The sequence below is a fragment of the Nelumbo lutea genome, chromosome 6 (genome assembly GCF_056320005.1).
Source record: "Nelumbo lutea isolate HS-2025 chromosome 6, American lotus-T2T, whole genome shotgun sequence".
In the NCBI taxonomy this organism is placed as follows: Eukaryota; Viridiplantae; Streptophyta; class Magnoliopsida; order Proteales; family Nelumbonaceae; genus Nelumbo; species Nelumbo lutea.
In genome coordinates, this window is record NC_142689.1 from 66883275 (window position 1) to 66904948 (window position 21674).

At 39.5% G+C, this 21674-nt stretch overlaps 1 protein-coding gene across 9 annotated transcripts in view; it reads left to right on the forward strand.

Moving 5' to 3' along the window:
* The first annotated feature begins 1042 nt into the window (after window positions 1-1042).
* Window positions 1043-21674, forward strand: part of LOC148849375 (Wound-responsive family protein) — a 46678-nt gene continuing 26046 nt past the window's right edge. For 7 of the 9 annotated variants that reach the window (XM_088950833.1, XM_088950835.1, XM_088950834.1 and 4 more), the window contains exons 1-4: window positions 1781-2249; window positions 18641-18853; window positions 18971-19023; window positions 19130-19186. In XM_088950833.1, the coding sequence (XP_088806959.1) occupies window positions 1979-2249; window positions 18641-18853; window positions 18971-19023; window positions 19130-19186 (594 nt within the window). In that variant the 5' untranslated portion in view covers window positions 1781-1978. Of the gene's footprint in view, window positions 2250-18640; window positions 18854-18970; window positions 19024-19129; window positions 19187-21674 lie in introns of all 9 variants that reach the window. The other 2 variants (XM_088950840.1, XM_088950839.1) reach the window with 2 other exon arrangements.

Below are 21674 nucleotides of genomic sequence, written 5' to 3' on the forward strand. Positions count from 1 at the left end.
TGATACATGAAAGTCGGCCATATCTGCTCATTTGTGCTTGTGTTGGTTTTTTGCTTTGATCGTATTTGGTGAATGCACACGGACCATACATAACCGAGAGAAGTGGTACAATTAAAGGTTCTTTAACCAATAAAGCTTTGGATGGCTCCTTCATTATTTTTTCTACTTTACGTACATGATGGATATCTACTATCGAATGAATGGGTTCAAAAGGCTAAAGGGGCGAAAACTTGTGTGTAATATATCAGCCATAAAACATTTGTTTGATTGTGCATACTGAGTAGACATCACGAACTTGCATTTTGCAATTTTTTAGCCGGTACTTTTCAATGGGTCTTGTCCAAGAAACCACAATATACTTGGATGATCCTAGTTTGTTTTGAAGGCCAGATTCATTGAGCATGCAGTGCATCTCATTTGGACTAGCTAACGAGTGCTTAGTAGAAAAGGAAACCACTTTGTTAAGAAAATTCGTGATTGAACTAATTTGAGTTTCTGTTTTAACTCTAAGGCCTAGGGGTGAACATTCTTCGGTTAAAATCGAAAAACCGAACTGAAATTTTCAGTTTCGGTTTGTTTGGTTCAGTTTTTTGGTTTTCGGTTTTTTTGGTTCTGTTAATTCGGTTTTAAAGAATTTTGGTTTTCAGGATTGGAAATTCGGTCTTGGAAAGTTTGCTTTTCATGGAACTCAGTACGGTGGCATAAGAATACAAGGTTTGTAATCAATTACTAAGTGAGAATGATAGAAAATATGAATGATTGTAAGAATGACAATGGGGTGGAGATCATATTTTTTGTCCCCAACTTTGATTCTGAAATTAATCCCCGTTCTCATCCCCGATCCTTATTAGGGATAAAAGTTGTCCTCCATCCTCAATCCCTGAAGGGGACGGGTTCCCTATGGGAACCCGAATCCCTAAAATTTTGTTAGATAACAGTAATTTTTGAAAATAAATTTACTTAAAATAAATAAAAAATTGTAAATATAAATAATGTTTTAAATATATTTTAATATATATATATATATATTTAATATAAATAATTGGGATTGGTGCAGGGATCTCAATCCCATCCCCGACCTTGACCCAATCAAGAATTCTTATTAATCCTCGTCCCCGTCCCTATCCTGCCAAAACAATCCCATCCCCAATCCCATCGGGTCCCCATCCGCCATGGAAAAAATTAATATCACAACAAGGTCCTAAAACGAGCTGTTTGTGTGGATGTCATTGGGGAGTCTGGATCTGCCATCCACAACAATACTCAAAAACACTATAGCTATACTTCGGAAAATGTCAGTTGTCATTCGTGGAAATATTCCCACCATATGAATGGTGTTGTTTTATGGGTACATATAACGTCTTTGTGGGTGGCAGATCTGAGCTTGTTCTCGGCGTTCATGGCAAATCCAGATTTCTTCTTCGCAGAATTCGGTAACGTCTACCATAATGTTTTCCTTCGTGGGGAGAGTTGCAATTGATGTGAGGAGGAAATCTGGATCGGGCAGATCTGATTTGACCCGAATTTATCGGGTAAAGAATCATATATAACCCGATCCAAGTAGCTTGCTATTGTGTTGTACTGCTATTCAAGTGGCTTGCTTGGCCTGTTGAACATGACTAGTCGAGGGTTTTCTTCCCAATCCAAGCAGCTGTAGCCTCTTTCATCCTGTCCTTATCGTACACGTGTACCTTAGCAGGAGGCAGTGACTGAGAGCGACTGGAACAAGGGGTGATTTTGTGAAGATGGAAAATTAAACCAGGAGTTTTCGGCCCCCTCCCCCTCCTATAAATAAAATACAAGAAAAAGCGGGATTCAGTTGGCCATTTCCTCCCTTCTCTGTTCGTTTGTGATCATCTTCCACGACTGCTTTTTTGAGCTCTGCCCGTCTGTCGTGTGTCTCCTGGAGTATTGCCGCTGTCATCAGAAGAGAAGATAAGAGAAGATAAGAGAAGAGAAGAGAAGATAAGAGAAGAGAATGCTCGGAATTCAATTCCACGTTCGTACGCTCTCCGGTATGGGAGCTTCTTCAATCGATCAAGCAAATGCAGGTCGTTCTATTTCGAATTCGCTGAGTTGCTCTTCGTCTCCCCTTTCATTTCAATTAGGATGCCAGACCAGAAAATCTCACGGACCCAAATCGTTTGTCATTTATTGTAAGGCTTCTCGTCGAAGCTTTGGCGGGAAATCCAACAATGATGGCAAAGAACGCGATGACGAATACCTCGAAGCCTTCATCATGGTTTCAGGTCCGAATTCGCCTTTTCTTTTCCCTAACTTCTTTCCATTCTTTTAATATTAATTATCTTCAATTTTGTAAACAACTGTAGAAATTAGGTAATTGGCATGATTTGATTATTTATTTATTGTCGTTATTGTTCTGTGATATGCCTCCTCCTCCTCCTCTTCTTATCACCATCGTCATCATCTATTTTTGTCATCAATTGATTGTTGGATTGATTACAGTCGCTCTGTTTCTGCTTAATGCCGCATACCACTATTGCTTATTTTCTTGTTATGTCTTTTCTTGGAAACATTCTCTTTGTTTAGTCTCTCTTTGTAGTCATGCACATTAGAAACGACTGTCAACCTCTCTTACTTTATTTATCCTTTCTTATCAAATTCATTTTCATCTTTGTCGACGCGAAAATAAATTGTAAATTCTTAGCATCCTGGATTAACTTCAAGTTGTCCTTTTCCCCCAAGCATCATGCTACTATAAGCTTCTGAGTGCTGTAGCCCATAGCTTAAAAGGTTGCTGTACCGCATCAACCATGAGACTGCTTGTTCTAAGTCCAGCTTTGGCACCCAAAAGAATAAATGAAATCTATACGTAACCTGTACAATCCTCCCTCTTTCTTCGAACCGGGGACTTCTGATTTCACAGAGGTTTGCGGGAGGCTGAACTTCTTTGTGTCACTGAGTTGCTTTCTTCTCTCGATTAGGTTTGTTTGGACCCTTTTTCTTCTAATTGGTCTTTCACTGTGCGAGAAGTTTGGACCGAACCTGTTCCCCTAAAATAGCTGTCTTTTGTTGGGAGGTGTACCGTGCTAAGATTATTACTTTGGAAAACTTGAAAAAGAAAAGGCCTTTCTTGTGTCTATCCCCAAACTGGTGCACATTTTGCAAAACCTATAGTGAGGACTGCTACCACTTACTGATTTCCTATCCCTTTGCTACAGTTCTGTGGGATTGTATTTCTGATTTGTTTGGTGGTAGGTGAATTCTGCCATCGGAAGTAAAATTGTTGTTAAGCTCGTCTATCTTTGTTTGGCCGACAATAAAAGGGAAATGCATGTGGAGACGCATTAGAGCAGCTACATTGTGGACTATTTGGGAAGAAATGAATTCTAGAATCTTTCTCGACAAGGAGAGAACCCTTCCAGTAGTGAAGGAGTGTATATTAACTAGAGCTATACACTGGTTGAGAACCCTAGACTCCTTCACTCCTTTTTCCTTTGATGATTTCTGGAGAAACTAGGCTGTAATAGTTAACACGACTTCTCAGAAAAAAAATCTGTAGCAGTTTGGGTACCTCCTTTGGAAGGTTTTATTAAACTGAATTTTGATGGGAGCAGCTGGGGCAATCCGGGCTTGTCAGGAATTGGAGGAGTCTTGAGAACTGAGGAAAGTAATATCTTATCTATGTTTTCAGGCCTGGTGGGAGTGGGTGATTCTACAAGGGCTGAATTGTTGGCTGCAGTACAAGGAGTTCAGTTTGCCAACCAACTTGGGATAGAGAAGTTAATGATTGAAGGGGACTCTAAGGTGATTGTGGGTTGGTTGCAGAACCCTGATTCAGTTACTTGGAGCTATAGGAATTTCATGAAAAAAATTAAAATGGTTGACTTGACACATGATAATTGGAGTCCAATGTGTGGGTTGGTCGGCAAATGCTTTGATCGACTCTCTTGCCAAACAAGGGGTATCTAGGGAAAGATCTATTCTGGGCAAGTCTAACTTTTTCTGGTTTATTCTGTTTTCTCTGTAATGTTTAGGAGAGGTTGCAACTTGCGCCTCTCCAAGGGATGCTTGTAATAGCTTATATTCTCTGATTAATGAAATTATAATTCAATTATAAAAAAAAAAAACGTAACCTGTACAAGGACTTTTAAATCTTTATACAGTAATGTGTAGCCATCATTATTTAGTTCATTTCTGTGTTGGGACAAGTGCTACATGATTTTTTTTTCTGAGTATGTAAAAAGTAGTTATTAAGACTTACAAAATTCATGAATCTTTTTCCTACATTATTCTTTAGGGCAAATTTCTTAAACTACCCTTACTGCTTAGCTAATTGACAAACTGTTTAACTGTTGTCTTAAACCACCCCTACTGTTTATGAAAATTGTCGTCGTCGTTAAATTACAACAGAAAATATGAAATATCCTTTTTTCCCTTGGTCTCTACTGTTCATTCTCCCCTTCCTCTATATGCACAGCGACAAACTGAAAGAGACGGTAGTCCCTCTTCTTCGAAAGAGATGGGCGGCGATGCGTTAACCCCCTCCACCTATGCCCCCTCTCTCTCTCTCTCTCTCTTCTTCCCTTTTGTTCTCCGTTGTTCCCTTCCCCTATTTCATCACCGCCACTGCAACTCGTTGCAGCGGCAGATGTGAACTCAGCAGCAAAAAAGGATTTAAACTCAGCGATGGATTTAAACACCTCATCTCTCTAGGTCTTGTTATTCTCTACTTAATCTGATCAAAATATGTGGAAAATAAGATCACCATCATCTTGTTCATACAACCCTTAGAATTTGTCTCAGAAACACAATTGGTCTGGAAGCAACAAGTAGATTAGATCAAATCATTCTTCTCTATCATGAATGAGGCATTGTCATTCTCTATGAGTCACCATCAGATGCTGTAGTGGTTGCAACTACAACAAGTGCCTCTTTGGTCAATAGTCAATATGGATCCCCTCATTGAACAACTTCGTGGGTCCTACGAAAGGGAAGCTCTTGTTGCTTCTGATCAAAACGCCTTTGCTCAACCCCAGATTGTTTGGCTTCAAGTAGAAGCTCTGGCAACTTTGACCTGGGAATCTGCGATTCCAATGAGTCTGAATCCAAGTCTTGCGATTCTGCCCAAAAATAAGGGGAATCTGCGATTACAAGACGTGGAGAAAGCTTTCTTAAATCTGCTTCAGAAGTCGGAAGCAAAAGATGCAACAAATATGATACTAGATGGTTTGTTATTTCAGTTCACCTGAAATCGACAAGATTGCCACACCAAATAAAGAAATTGAAAAAAATAGAGCTGGTGGATCGCACAACAATTGTTCAAACTTCAGACCATGTTGGGGCAGGATCAGTCAAATGCTTACCACAGCGAAGAGAGGAAGACGTAACTAGACCACCGCTACTTGTTAGAAAGGACTGGATGACATGTTCTTTGAAGATCATCAACAAGTATTTCCCCCATAACTACGATAGACCCATGGATGGACAACTTCCCTTGTAAACCCAACCCACCTGTTTCAACGACATCGATGGCCTCTGCCAACTCCAAGGAGAAGAAGAGAGGTGGCAAGAGAAGCAAAGGAGTGAAGCTGTCGTCGGACCCACAAAGTGTAGCAGCCTGACAAAGGAGGCACCGTATCAGCGATTGCTTCAAGATCTTGCATAGCTTAGTACTAGGAGGCACCAAGATGGACATCGTTTCCATGCTAGAGGAGTCCATTCACTATGTTAAGTTCCTAAAGACCCCAATATGGTTGCATCAAGCCATGTCAAACTTCTTACATACCGACTCTTCTTCTTTTTCTACTACCCTCCTCTCTCCTTTAGACTTGGTGTATTCATCAGTTGCAGCCTTAGCAACAGTGCCACCACCACCACCGCCTTCGCCAGCTACCCCGTCTTTGCCACCACCCACTTATTATTAGCTTGTTAAGTTGTTTCTCAGAGCAAAAGACCGTAGCCGACAACTCGCCGACAGCATGCTTCGTCAGTATTGTTTCTTGGAGACCCTCTCTCTCCCTTCCCTTATCCTGTGTCTGCTCCTCCCTCGTCTGAAATGTCGGATCTAAAAACTGACATAACATTTCCGCTCACAGGCGGTGATTCTTGCCTGGCTTACAGAAGAGGGACAAAGGGTAATCCTCTCTCTCTCTCTCTCTCCTGTGTGTCTCCTCCTCCCTCCTTTGAAATGTTGGATCTAAAAACTGGTGTAACATTCCTACTCACATGTGGTGATTCTTGCCTAGCTTACAAAAGAGGGACGAAGGGTTATAAAAAAATTTTATACATCATGTGGTGTCATGTGCGTACGGATTTTGACGGAACATTAATGGACGCTAACAACAGGGGTAGGGATAGTCAATTGTCAGAAATGGTAGGGGTGGTTTAAGACAATAGTTAAACAGTAAAGGTACAATTTGTCAATTAGCTAAATAGTAGGGGTAGTTTAAGAAATTTGCCATATTCTTTATTAGGAGCTAATTCTTTTTGTTTTCATATCTTTACTTGTACCTGAACCCTTGTTTTACTGGTCATCCCCTTGTCCTATTAGAGCGTTTGACAGTGATATATAGGGATGTTTTCACTACTAATGCATTTCACAATGAATTAGGAGCATAAAACCCCCAACTATGCATTGTCTGTCAAAATCATGTCTTGTTAAGACATGCTGATGAGGTGTTTAAATTACTCTCACGTTTTATTATTAAACATTCTGTTGCAATAGATATATGACATCTCAGAAAAGTATTTTTGCCACATCAAAATGGTGATTCAATAAACTGTTGAAGATTAATTAGTTTTATGATGTTTTTTTGAGTAGATGTTTTATGTTAGTTGTTAGATAGGGGTGGGGACCACAATAGTTATGCGAGTCCAAATTTTATTATGTTTTTGAGTGTTATGTAGGCTGTTTTATGTTTTGCCGCCCTATAAGGGCATAGTTGTCTTTGTACTATTCTATTATTTTAGTATAAATAATAAGCGAAGGGGGCGGTCGGATCACAACTCTCTTTTCTTTCCAACTTCTCTTCTCTTCTTCTCCTTCTCTCTTCAAGAAATTACTTTTCTTTTATATTTTTTAATTCAGCAGATTTCTACTTGGTATCAGAGCATCGACTAGGGTTTCTTGAAGCATTCCCATGCAGCCCTAGATTAGCCGACTGCATGAAGTAGTAAAGGGCTGATCGATTTGCTATAGATTGCCAAGTCCTTGGAGTTTTTGGTGGGATCTAGTCATCAAGAAGGTGATCTATTGTTTGGCATCAAAATCAGGAAGAACCGGAATACAGGGAAGAGTCCCAGAAAAGTTGGACTCTTTGTTTTTGATCTGATCTTGGGCGCCCAGGTATTGTTAGTCTTCTTTTGATTTTCTGAAGAGGGCGGTTTGGTTTCTGGAATTTTTTCGGCCTCCCGGAGTGATCAATTCACTTTTCTCTCTATTGGGAGGCGTGGGGAGGAGAGAGATTTCCCTCTAGATAGGGCTTTCTTCTTTCGGAAGGGTTGGTTTCTGTGTGTGAGATATTAAATTATTTTTTGAAGGTCTCCAATCTATTTTTTTCCTTACTGTTGAACTGTTTGAAGTAAGATGGAGAGTTGGAATATTGAGATGAAATCTACCGGTACTGTGGGACTGGATGTTAGAGGTAGTAGTGATATTTTTGGGTCTGGTATCATTACTACAGTAAAACTTGATGGTACAAATTATTTGGAGTCGGTATAATTAGCTAAGATGGCTATTGGTGCTTGTGGAAAATTAGGGTATCTCATTAGGGAGGACAAGAAACCTGATACAGACTCTTCCTGATGGGTGCAATAGAATTACATGGTAATGTCTTGGCTATGTAATTCTATGTTACCTCATATTGCAAAAAATTTCCTATGGGCTAATACTGCTAAGGAGATTTGGGATGGAGTGATTGAAACCTACTCTTAGAAGCAAAATGAAGTCAGATTCTATCAGTTAAGAAATCAGGTGATAAGTATGAAACAGGGAGAAAAACCTCTTGCTGTGTATTTCTCCATGCTGAAAACCCTATGGCAGGAAATAGATCACTTAGAAACTATGGTATGGGAAAGTGTAAATGATGCACCAACTTATCACAGATTGGTAGAGAGGAATAGGGTTTTTGAGTTCTTGGCAGGGCTGAACCCTGAATTTGACATTGCTAGGCAGCATCATCTTTCTAGGGAGGGTGTGACACTCTCTCAGGCCTATGCCTTTGTCTTTGGAGAGGAGAGTAGGAGGAATGTAATGCTGAGACAGCCTGGGATTGACCAGTCAGCTATGGTTGGTACAACAAAACCTAAGCCGAATGGAGACAGGGGGAGTAGTGAGACTAGAAGGGAGGATAAGAAGGACTTGGTGTGATTATTGCAAGAAGCCTAAGCATACTAGGGACACTTGTTGGAAGCTTCATCCAAATCTTATGCTTGCTTAGATAAGAAACAAGAAGGGAAATGCAAATGTAGCCACTACAGGAGAGTCTTCAACCCTTCTCTCCAAAACTGATTGGGAATCCATTGTAGTAGCAGCAGTGAGAACAGAATTGGAGAGGTTTGGACAACTTATGAGTAAGAACGATTCACCTGGCTCTAGCCTTCCAGATGGACAGCAGAATGCAGGAGCCAACTACACCACTTCCTTTGCACATATGCAGGTAGTTCATATACAACTACAAATCTTGCATCCACTTCAGGTGAGGAGGGACCTCCCTGGATTATAGACTCAGGAGCATCTGAGCATATGACTAATGCCCTTACCATTTTCAGTTCCTATCAGTTGTGCTCTGGTAGAGACAGAGTCTCAACAACAGATGGTTCACATATGCCCATTGCTGGGAAGGGGACAGTTAGAGTGACCGATGATATAACTTTGTCTTCTGTTTTACATGTCCCTAGACTTTATACCAACCTACTGTCTGTTAGTTCTTTGACAAAAAATTTGAATTGTTCCGTGACCTTTCTTCCTGGTAATTGTGTTTTGCAGGATCTGGAGTCAAAGAAGATGATTGGGAGTGGTCGTGAGGTGAATGGAGTCTACCTTCTGGATGAGATTCCGAGACATCGGAACCATCATGTTAGCAGCAACAGTAGTAGTGGGTTAGAGTCAGTGAACCAGATTATGCTTTGGCACAATCGCTTGGGACATCTTTCTTTTACTTCTTTGAAATGTCTTTTTCCCAAAGTTGTTTGAGTCTGTTCAATTATCTACTTTGGAGTGTGAGAGTTGTCAGTTAGAAAAGCATTGTAGACAGTTTTTTAAACCAAGTAATAAAAGTACTACTTTTGATATTGTTCACACTAATGTATGGGGGCCATATCATATCCCTTTTATGGGAGGATTCCGTTACTTTCTCTTGTTTGTGGATGATTACACACGATAATCTTGGATATATTTGATGAAATCACGTGATAAGGTTCCTAACTTGGTACGACAGTTCCACCAGATGGTTCTCACACAATTTGGAGTGGGAAATAAGGCTTTTAGATCAGATAATGCCAGAGAGTACTTTGAGAAGGACCTGACCACGTATCTCTTAGAACATAGTGTTGTTCATTAGAGTAGTTGTGCATATACACCGCAACAGAATGGAATTGCTGAGAGGAAAAAACAGACACATTGTGGAGGTGGCAAGGAGTCTTATGGTGTGTGCTTCAGTTCTTGTGCAGTTCTGGGGAGATGCAGTTCTTACAGCCGTGCATTTGATTAATTGTGTTCCTTCACGGGCTTTGGGGTTTAAGGTGCCATTTAGCCTTCTTTTTCCAGATGGAGAGATATTTCATATACCTCTGAGAGTTTTTGGTTGTGTTTCTTTTGTTCACATTCTTGGCCCTCATCGCAAGAAATTGGATCCTAAGGCCAAGAAATGTGTTTTTCTTGGGTATGCTCAGAACCAAAAGGGGTATTGCTGTTATGACCCAGTGTCGAGGAGCAGATTTGTCACTATGGATGTTACCTTCTTTGAATCCACATTCTTCTTGAGTGGTTCTCCTCAAGGGCAGAGTTTTGGGGAGGAGAACTCACAATCTGTTCCTCTTCCTGTTTCTGTGGTGCTTCCATCGGTTCAGCCATCATCTATATCAGTTCAACTAGCACCTGCACCTCTAGTTTCATTACCTGAGCCACTACGGGCAGCCTCACAGAAATATCAGCACCGGCAGATGATGGTTGACTCCACACATCCTCAACCCACACCATTCTCCGTCAGTCCTTTTGAAACTCCAGATTCGGCAGATACAGTTCCAGGTATTCTTCTTGAGCCTGAGCCTGTTATGTTTTCTGATGATAATGTTTTTGTCCCTAACACCATTGTTGCAGCTGATTCCACTGACCTTGATCTTCCCATTGCATTTTGTAAGGGGAAGAGAAAGTGTACAACCCATTGCATTTTACACTATCTTTCCTACCGTGCCTTATCACCCTCCTACCGTGCTTTTCTTTCTCCCTTGGATTCTGTGTCTATACCCAGGAATGTTATTGGGGCTCTCTCCAAACCTGAGTGGAAAACAACCATGCAAGATGAGATGGATGCTTTGGTCAAAAACCAAACTTGGGAAATAGTTGATCTCCCCTCAGACAAGGAGACAATCGGATGTAGATGGGTATTCACAGTGAAGTATAAGGCCGGCGACAAGATAGAGAGGTACAAGGCAAGGTTGGTAGCAAAAGGGTATGCTCAGACCTATGGTGTTGATTATCTGAAAACCTTTGCACCAGTAGCTAAGATGAGTTCAGTTCGTATCATTTTATCTCTAGCAACCACCTATTCATGGCCCTTGTTCTAGCTTGATGTCAAAAATGCTTTCCTCAATGGTGATTTATAGGAGGTATATATGGACATTCCAGCAGGCTTTAATGAAATGTTGGTAAAGGAAAGGTGTGCAGTCAGAAAATCTCTGTATGGACTGAAACAGTCACCTAGGGCTTGGTTTGACAGGTTCAGAGGGGCACTCATCTGTTTTGGATACACATAGACACAGTCTGATCACACCCTCTTTGTGAAGAGGAGAGGTGCTCTGGTGTCAATTCTGATTGTGTATGTGGATGATATAGTGGTGACAAGAAATGATCTGGAGGAGATTGATGATCTCAAAAAATCATTGCAACAAGAATTTGAGATCAAAGATCTTAGTGAGCTCAAATACTTCTTAGGGATTGAAGTTGCAAGATCCAAGCATGGGATCAAAGTATGTACTTGACCTACTGCGGGAGATTGGGAAGCTGGGGACCAAACCAGCAGACACTCCTATTGATCCAAATCACATAATTAATGGTGTGGATGGTGAGTTGGTAACGGATGTGAGGAGATATCAAAGAATGGTGGGCTGACTGCTGTATTTGTGTTTGACACGACCAGATATTTCTTATGCTGTCAGTGTTGTGAGTCAGTACATGCATGCACCTCGGGTTCAACACTAGGAAGCTATTGTGAGAATACTTGCATATCTGAAAAAGCACCCTGGCAGAGGCATTCTTTTCTCAAATCATGAGAATCTGAAGCTGGAATCCTATAGAAATGCAGACTGGGCAGGATGCTTAGATGACAGGAGGTCTACATCAGGAGTGTGTACCTTTGTAGGTGGAAACTTGATCTCTTGGAAGAGTAAGAAGCAAGCAGTTGTGGTAAGGTCAAGTGCAGAGGTTGAGTATAGATCCATGGTTCATGGTGTCTCAGAACTTCTTGGGGTTATATCTCTTTTGAGTGAGATTAGGGTGAAAGTAGAGGACCCTATGATGTTATATTGTGACAATCGGGCTGCAGTCAATATTGCCCACAATCCAATTCAGCATGATAGGACAAAACACATTGAAGTTGATAGACACTTTATAAGAGAAAGGGTAGCAACCAGAGAAGTTTGTTTGCCTTATGTCTCTTTAGAGTTGCAGCTGGCTGATGTTCTCACTAAAGGGGTGGCAAAGAACAAGCTTGAACATGATCTATGCAAGTTGGGAATGTCTGACATTTACTCCCAACTTGAGGGGGAGTGCTGAAGATTAATTGGTTTTATGATGCTTTTCTAAGTAGATGTTTTATGTTAGGTTGTTAGATAGGGGGTGGGGACCACAATATTTATGTGAGTCCAAATTTTATTATGTTTTTGAGTGTTATATAGGCTGTTTTATGTTTTGCCGCCCTATAAGGGCATAGTTGTCTTTGTACTGTTCTATTATTTTAGTATAAATAATAAATGTAAGGGGGCGGCCAGATCACAACTCTCTTTTCTTTCCAACTTCTCTTCTTCTCTTCTTCTCCTTCTCTCTTTCTTCTCTCTTCAAAAAACTAATTTTCTTTTATATTTTTTTAATTCAGCAGATTTCTACTTAAACATTAAGAATGGTAATTAAAGAATCACCTTTGATCCCAAAATTCTAAGTTGATTCTTGCACCACCATTTTTGTAGGAATTAGTGTTACCAAATTTGATACATTACTGATTCTACATAAATGTTGATGTGGCAAGCTGGTGCAATGAATTGGTTGTGAAACACATTCTTTCCAAACATCTCCATTGTAAAATCTGGCAATTTCTTTGTTACATAAGTTGGATCTTCAAGTTAAAAGGGGTAATTGTTGTATATTGGGACATAGGAAAAAGAATTTCTACTTTAGTTTTACTTGATAGGAAGTGGGTCATTTTTTTGCATGAGCACTTTTATATGTGGGAGCTGGTCTCCAGTCTTGCCATTTTACAAAGAAAGTTGAATGACCAAGGAATCCAAGTGGAAACTTAATTTGCAGTTTTAAATGCCCCTGCATGCTCCTCTTACTATCCTCTTTTAATGAGGGCAAATTTGAGCACAAACCCCTTGCCACATTGCCAAATTAAACCCATCTTTTCTTTGAGTAATTTACCATAATGAAACTTTTGATAGTCAAGTCTACTTGGGAAAACACTAATAAGATGTGGTGTACAGGAAGACAAAATTAGAACATGAGAGAGAATTGGGGGGAAGTAGGGGAAAGGAAAAGTCATTGATCACTGAAGGAAAGTCGAGAGATCTCTTTGATTATCCAAGAGAGGAGGCGGATGGTGTTGAGACAAGTGATTGAGTTCGTATCTAAGCAAGGGTGCAGGCTAAAGAACCCAAATGATTTGAAAGTTTTCCTAAAGAAAGATAAGGAAGAAGGCAAGGTTAGGAAAAGGAAGATGAGTGAGGTTGATGGATTGGAGAAAGATGTAGATTGTAGAATGGGACAAGGAGTTTAGTATGAGAAGGGGAAGGGTCAGGGGAAACAAATAGGTGGTGTAGAGTTAAGGGGTGTTTTGAAATTAGGTGATGTAATGAAGATCATTAGTTGGAATACCAGAGGGTTAGGGAAGGCTAAAAAAAAACCACCATTAAAGAAATACTAAGGACAAAAAAGCCAGATGTAGCATTAATTCAGGAATCTAAATTGGCTGATTTTGATAGAAGGTGGGCTAAAAGCATTTGGAGAGCTAGGGGAAGGGGCCTTAGTTAGGCTATGTCCCTAGCTTTGGGTACCTCGGGTGGCATTGTGACAATTTGGAACAATGACTTTGTGGTCGGAGTTGAAGAACTTGTGGGAAAATTTATAGTTTCAATTCAAATCCAAGAAGTTGAAGATGACTTTAAGTAGGTTCTAACTAATGTTTGTGGCCCCAATGGATATAGGGAAATGAATGAATTGTGGGAGGAATTGGGAGATATTAGGGGTCTTTGGGATGGGCCTTGGTGTTTCGGAAGAGACTTTAATGTGATTAGATTCACGGATGAGTCAAATAATCCGAGGTAGGGAACAAGTACAAGCGTGGGGAAGTTTAATCAGTTCATTGATGGGTTTGAACTCAAGGAATTTCCCATTGCCTACAACAATTTTACTTGGTCAAATTTGCAAGCTAACCCAATTTGTTCAAACTGGATAGATTCTTGTTTACTACAAATTGTGAGGAACATTAGGGGAGCATTGGGTCCAAATCTTTACCAAGAGTCTTCTCAAATCATTGGCCAATATCCATCTTTAAAGAAAATGATGGTGGGAGGCGTCCGGTTTCTTTTAAGTTTGAGAATATGTGGTTGTATAACATGGGATTTGTGGAGAAGGTGAAGGTAGCAATCCTAGGGCCAAATGGGAAGGAATGAAGTTTCATTGGAAATTGAAGGACCCTAAGTCCAAAATTAAAGATTGGAACATCCAACAATTTGGGAGATCGGAAGAGAAAAAGCAAGAGGTAATAAACAAGATTGGGAATCTGGACTTGGAAGAAGCTATAGGCATTTTGAAGAAAGAGATAAGGAAGAGAGGTGGTCTTTGAGGAAACATTTGGAGGATATCTTACTTAAAGAGGAGGTTAGTTGGAGGAAGAAATCTCGGGTTAAATGGTTGGAGGAGGGAGATAAGAATACCAAAATTTTCCATGCTTTGGCTAATGGATGCAGAAAAAAAAACTTTATTTCTAAAGTTGTGGTGAATGGTATGACCATATCCTGACAGGGTGAGATTGGCTGGGTTTTTGTGTATCACTTTAAAGCTATTTTTAGGAGACCTCTGAATGAGAAAATATGGATTGAGGGTCTGGAGTGGTCAAGATTAGAGGAGAGTGAATTGAGAGAAGGTTTGAGTTGAATGAAATCAAGGAAATTGTGTTCTCTATGGATAGATCTAAAGCTCCTGGATTGGATGGTTTCACTATGGCTTTCTATCAAGATTGTTGGGAAGTATTGAAAGGTGATTTGTGGAAGGTGTTTGAAGAGTTCTATGATAGGGCAACGATTATTTCAAGGCTCAACTCAACATTTATTACATTGATACCAAAAAAGATGATGCTTTGCACCCAAAGGATTTCACACTGGTTAGCTTGGTTAGTAGCTTATACAAGATCATTGCCAAGGTTCTCTCTCGAAGAATTAGAGTGGTCCCCCCTCATATAATCTCACAATCTTAAGGGGCCTTTATAAATGATAAACAAATCATTGATCAAATTCTAATTGCCAATGAAAGTATTGAGGAGATGAGAAGGACTAGAAAAAGGGCTTCATCTATAAATTGGATTTGGAGAAGGCTTATGATTTGGTTGATTGGGGTTTTCTGCTTGAAGTAATGAGGAATTTTGGGTTTGGTGATAGATGGTGCAAATGGATCTTAGGGTGCATGAAGACTTATTATTTGATTTTGGTGAATGGATTTGTGGTGGACCACTTTCCAGTGCTAAGAGATCTTAGACAAGGGGATCCCTTGTCAGCCGTTTTGTTCGCATTGATTGCTGATTTGTTTGGAAGACTTGTGACTAGGGCTAACAGTAGGAACTTGGTGAGGGGTTGGAGGGTAGGTAGGAATGATGTGCTTCTTACTCACTTGCAGCTTGTTGATGATACTATTTTTTTTTTTTTTTTGTAAAGGTGGTAATCTTGGGTGGGTAAGGAATTTGAAGATGTTCGTCCATGTTTTAGAGTAGATGTCTAACCTGGAAATTAATTTTGATAAAAGCTTTCTTGTGGGAATGAATTTGAATGAGAGGGAGATAGATGAAAATGCTCAGGTTTTGGGTTGTGAGGTGGCTCAATGGCTTTTGACCTATTTGCAAGGTTCAAAGTATCGATATGCCCCTGTGTATCGGTACTAAAAAATCACCGCTCAATGTGTTTTTTTTTTCAAAATTTGATTTTTGAAGATGTTTTCTAAGTGTTTTTTTACTAAAATAAATGAGGGTCCTGAAACACTTGTAAATAGGTGTATCGAGACCAAAAGATACGATGCGATACACCCGATACGGGGCGTATCATATTGATACTTTGAACCTTGCCTATTTGGGGTTACTGTTGGGGGATAATCCGAGGAAAAGTAGTTTTTGGAATTATGCTTATTTGTGAAAGATTCACAAAGATTCTGGTGTCTTGGAAGAGGAGTTATCTTATCTTTGGGGGAAGAATTATGCTTCTTATTAGGTTTACTCTTGCTAACTTGCTGGTGTATTTTTTGTTAGTATTTAGGATTCCTGAAGTGCTTAGTAGAAAAATTGAAAAATTGATGAGAGACTTTCTTTGGTAGCCGGGTGAGGAGGACCATAGATTAATGTGGGAAGTGGTTAGTAGAAGCAAGAAGTTTAGTGGATTAGGGTTAGGGAACATCCAAGAGAGGAATGCTGCTTTGTTAGGGAAATGACTGTGGAGATTACCTAAGGCTTGCAGCTGATGGTTGGAATTCCCGGATCTTGGCTGGGGCCTCTAGAGCTTCTCCCTCGAAGTCCATCCATGTGATTTTACCATCTTTCTTGCCATTTGTTAGGTATAATCCCTATTCTAGAAATTTTGTCAAATTCTAGGATCATGCATGGTTGGATATTTCTCCTTTGAAGGAGCAATTCCCCTCTCTTTATGCCATTTCCAATCATAAGGATGAGCCTATTTCTTCTTTCATTGTTCCTTCTAGTTTGCATCTGGTTTTGATTGGGACTTGGGATTCAGGAGAGGGCTTCGTGAGTTGGAAATGAGTGCTGTTGTGTCTACTCCAGAGGTTGGTTGGGGTTTTCTTGGATCCCATTAAATGGGATAGTCTAATTTGGACTCTTAGTTCTTCTGGGTCATTCTCTTGTGCCTCTTTCGTTTCAGCCTTAGTTCAGCCAGGAGATAGTTTGGGGACGCCTTTTCCTATTAGGGAGGTTTGGAGCAAGCCTATCCTACCTTGTGTGGGTGCTTTTTGTTGGGAAGCCTATTTGGAGAGAAATAACACTCTCAATTTGCTTTATACAAAAAGACAAAATTGGTGCTTATCCCCTAACCTTTCTCTTTGTAATGTGGATGGTGAGTCTTTCTACCACTTATTCACTCTTGCCCTTTTATTTCATCAATATGGGAATGGTTTCTCTCTTTGTTTAGGTGTAGGTGGAACCTCCCGCCAAATGTGTGAAGCTTGTTTGCCTCTACCTTTTTTAGTTAGCCGAAGAAAAGGGGAAGATATTTATGGAGATGTACAAGGGCAGCTGTGTGTTGGACAGCATTGGAAGAAAGGAATTAGAGGATCTTTCTTGATAAGTAGAGAAGTAGGGAATCCCTAATTGAAATCATTACAATTAGGGTTATCCATTGGGTGAAGTCTCTTGATCTTTTTGAAGGAATCTTGGCAGATGATTTGGTGAGGAATTGGAAAGTTGTTGATTCAGCTCCTAGTAAGGTTATGGTAAGACCAACTTGGTTGCCTCCTCCACGTGGCTTTGTTAAGCTGAATTTTAATGGGAGTAGTGAAGGAGATCCGGGTCCCTTAGGCATATGAGGTGTCTTTAGAAACGAGGAAGGAAGAACCATTACTGTCTACTCAGGATCGATTAGTGTTGGAGATTCTTTGAGGGCTGAAATAATGACTGTGATGGAAGGTCTTCAAAGGGCTAGAAGAACTGAACATTCGGAAGCTAGTAATTGAGGGCAAAGTTAGTTATTGAGTGGTTGAAGAAGGAAGAGGAGAATGGATGGTGGTGCTATATTAACGAGAAAAGGAGTACTTGGCTGTCTTGGGGAATGGACATCAATGTGCAATAGGTGAAAAGAAATGCTAATTCATTCGCTGATACATTAGCAAAGCAGGGGGTGGGAAGGATCGTTTATTTTGAGCTGTATTGTAAATTTTCTGTTTGTATTTGGGAGAGTTAAGAGAATTCCTCTCCCCTTATCTCCTTTGTACACTTTCATTATTTATTATAATAAATTAGTTTCTGTTATTCATAAAAAAAAGATGTGATGTACAGGGCTGATTTGTATTAGAGGATTGAACAGGTGGCCAATTTGGAGGGTCCTTTAATTGGTCGACAACCGGAACTGGCGACATGATCCCTCCATGTGGCAGAAATGTTCCCTACTTGACCTGATGAGGGAACCTTTTTCATATGTATAATGCTATCAGGAAGCTCAGCTACTTTTTCAGCCTTGCAATAGACAGGGTTAGTGCAAGAAAAGTAATATTTTAGTTGTCTTCACATGGGGCTATTTTGTGTTAGCAGGGTTACAAGGTGGCTGAGTTGCTTACTGGCATTTCATGTTTTTTTTTTTGTGTGTGTGTATATATATATATATATAACACCTTGTAACTAGTCCTACTTAGGTTTTTAAGATTAAAATAATGTTCAAATTTCTAGCATCAATATCTGTTATTATCTTCTATTATCTTAAACAAATCAGGGTGAATAATTATTCTTGCAAATTTTGTCTTCATATGAACAAAAGAGTAATGTTTTCTAGATCTATTTTACTTTATTGGTATAATCCTTTTGGAGATACTAAGGCATCTTAATAAATGGCTTCATGCTTGTGTTACAGGAATTAACACCATGGAAGCCTTGAAATTGCAGAAGGACAAGACATAAGACACCCATAACCCAGCATATTTGCAAGAAAAAAAACTGTTTACATTTTATCCTTATATGACATGAGGACTTCTGTGGTTTCTCACTCTTCTGTCACTAATATTTTGCTCTAATAAACATGTTTGTGAAAGTTTTAAAGAGGGAAGATTTCTTATGACAGAACCTTTCATGCACTGTTTAAGAAGCACCTCAGGAAATTATTTAAAAACCAACCATCTTTTTCTTTTCCAGTTTCTCATTCTTTTATTTAACATTGTTTAGAATATTATTATACTGATAATTAAAGGTTTCTTCCTCCATCTAGTTCTAGGCATATTTCTTTACTCTTGAAAGTCATCTTTTCATTACCTTAACTAGTGCAGAGACTACCAGGCATTACCAGTTGCGTAGGCAGGGTTTTGTAGAAGAAACAAAGTGGCAATCATCTGGTCAATTACTTCCTTTCCCCATCAAAGGAAACCAGTCCAAAGCTGATCTTCATTTGGTTGGTCATGGGTTTCTCCGTCGTTTTCAGAACCCCACAATTTTTCTAAAAGTTTCTTGTGATGGAGACTTCTTGTTGCCAATTATTGTTGGTATGTAGATGATGTTGCTGCATTTTAGTATCATGCCTATTAATCATTGCTTTTGGTATTTTCATTACCATTTTTTGTGCAAATTTTATGTATTGGTAACTCTGACTACTAGTGCAGGTGAATTTGCTGTTGAAAAATTAATAGATGCCTTCAAGGAGGATGTCAATGGGGTAAAATTTCATCGTTCAGTTTCATTTATTGTTAATTGAGTTTCCAATTTGCACAATTTTGGCTATTTGACCTTCAAGTTGGCACTAAATTTTGGGCTTGGTGCAGCATTCTCCTGACCAGTTCCAGTTTGTGAGAAATCTTGTTGAGAAACTTGACTACGAAGTAAGGAGCTAGATACATGTTATTCATCTCAATATATTATTTATTGCACCACTCAAGCTTTTCTAATTTTTACTTGCCGTTTCACAAAAAAGAAAAAGGATTTAACAGATCTTTTGAAAAAATAAATTTCTTTTAGTGAACGAAAACATTTTTTTATCAATAAAGATATAATTTTATTAACATCAAAAGAAGGAATTACATCAAGGTGGGAAGTTCTTCCCCCTTGCTAACGATTCTATTTCACAAACTGTATGCCTGTGAAATCCCATGGGATATTTGGGTACTATTCCTTGCCCATGAGATAACCACTTGTGAATCCCCTTCCACTTCCAAGTTAAGAAACCCAATCTGCTTACCGAATTTTAGATCCTGAAGAAGACTAGACAACTCTACTGTCACTGCATCACCATTGGCTACAGGTCCTGAATATAATGCAAACACCTTCCCTTCTGAGTCTTGAAAGACCCCACCCATCCCAGCTATAGCTTGATTGCCTATGTAGCTTCCATCAAAGTTGAGTTTTACACAGTTGGCTGTTGGTTGTCTCCATTCCATCACTGTTCTTTCCTTGTTTTGAGCTGACATCGCCACTTCCTTCCACTTTCTCAGAACATCATTTAGAGAGAGATTTAAGTCCTCCATTGACTTTACTCAATGAGCTACCTTTATTTTAGTCTTTCCAGGACTTCCAATTCTGTCCTACTCTTTTCATTGAATATCCTTCCATTTCTTTCTTCCCAAACAGTCCAAATCAATGCATCTCTCACAGCTTTCCACATCAGCCTTTCTCTAAACTTTGATTGTCTCAAGAGGTTGGATCAAAGAGCCCTACCACATCCTGAGGAGGAGACCACCTGCACCCAAAGAGAGAACAAAGATGCTCCCAAATACAAAGCACAAAAGGGCAGGATAAGAAAATATGGGGAATAGTTTCACCATTGTTCTTGCAAAGAAAGTACATGTGAGGAGAAATGCATGTATTTGGCCTTCTCTTTTGCAGCATGCCATTGGTGTTAATCTTTCCAAGGAAAACTTCCCAACAAAAGACCTGAATCTTAGGAGGGATTTTCTTGTTCCACATTTCTCAGTGGGAAATTCACCCCCAAGGCATTAGGCTGAATTAGGAAGTTGAAAAAGGATGAACAAGTAAAAAGACCATTGACCATCTAAGGAAATGGATCACACTCTGTTGTCCTCATCACTTTGATCCTAAAAAATGGAATCAAGTTTGGCCAAAAGGAGGATGAGAGAATCAGACTCCATTTCCCTTAGACCTCTTCTAAATCTCAAATCCCAATTTATCCTTGAGGCTGAGAAATTCGCAAACTTAGAAATGGGTTCACATTTATGAACAACAACAATTTTAACAACAACATTTTGTTGGGATCCAAGGAAAAAAACAGGTCCTTTCCTACATAATGAATTATTTTAAGGAGTCATGGTTTTATTTGAGCAACTTATCATCCCTTGTTCCAAGGTTGGATAATGTGATGACAGAATCAGTTTATTATAGTTGATTTTGGTTGTACTAGGTTGTAGCTTGCTCTTTCCTTTTCAATGATAATTTTGTTGTCAATGGAAAAAAGATCAGTTCCAAGACTAACTTCCATTGAAACTATTTTTGTTCCTTTGATAATAGATGTTCTATACAATGTTATATTGTTATGTAGAGATGCACTAGAGTAGTGATTATATGGAGTGGGGAGGCAATTTCTTCGTAGACTGGTCACTGCAAGAGTATTTCATTGGATCTAGAAGAAAAACAACCTTTTGAAAAGAAAGGACTGTTTAAAAAGTTGCAGAAAATCAAAAGAAAGTAGCAGAAATTAGGTTTCAAGAAGAGAGAAGAAGAAGGTTGTGGCAACTAGGGTTCAAAGAGAGATTTTTGAACATAACTCTTACACCCCTAATTCCATTTCATTAATTTAAACTTTAATAGTTTACAGAGAGGTCCCTAGTTGGGCAGAAAATTAAAAAACTTAACACAAGAAAGAATAAAGCCCAAATTAAGGCCCATTACAGCAAAGAACATAAAAAATAAAGAAGGATAAACAGCCGATGGGCCATTCGGCCCATCTTCTCTACACTCCCCTTCAAGTTGAGAATAGATGTCAATCATGCCAAGCTTGCCAGTATCATGCTGAAGTTTAGCCTTGGGAATGCCCTTGGTGAGGAAATCAACTAACTGTCCTTCAGAGGTGATGAAAGGTAGAGACACACTTCTCCAGAAGCCATTCTTTCTCGAATGAAGTGTTTGTCAACTTCAATATGTTTAGTTTTGTCATGTTGCATTGGTTTGTGAGCAATGTTGATGGTAGCTTGATTATCACAATATAACATCATTGGCTTATAATGCTCAATACCCAGTTCCTCCATCAAGGATTTAAGTCATAGTAGTTCAAAAACTTCATGAGCCATGGCTCTATATTCATCTTCGGCTGAAGATCGAGCAACAACTGTTTGTTTCTTACTTATCCAAGAGACGATA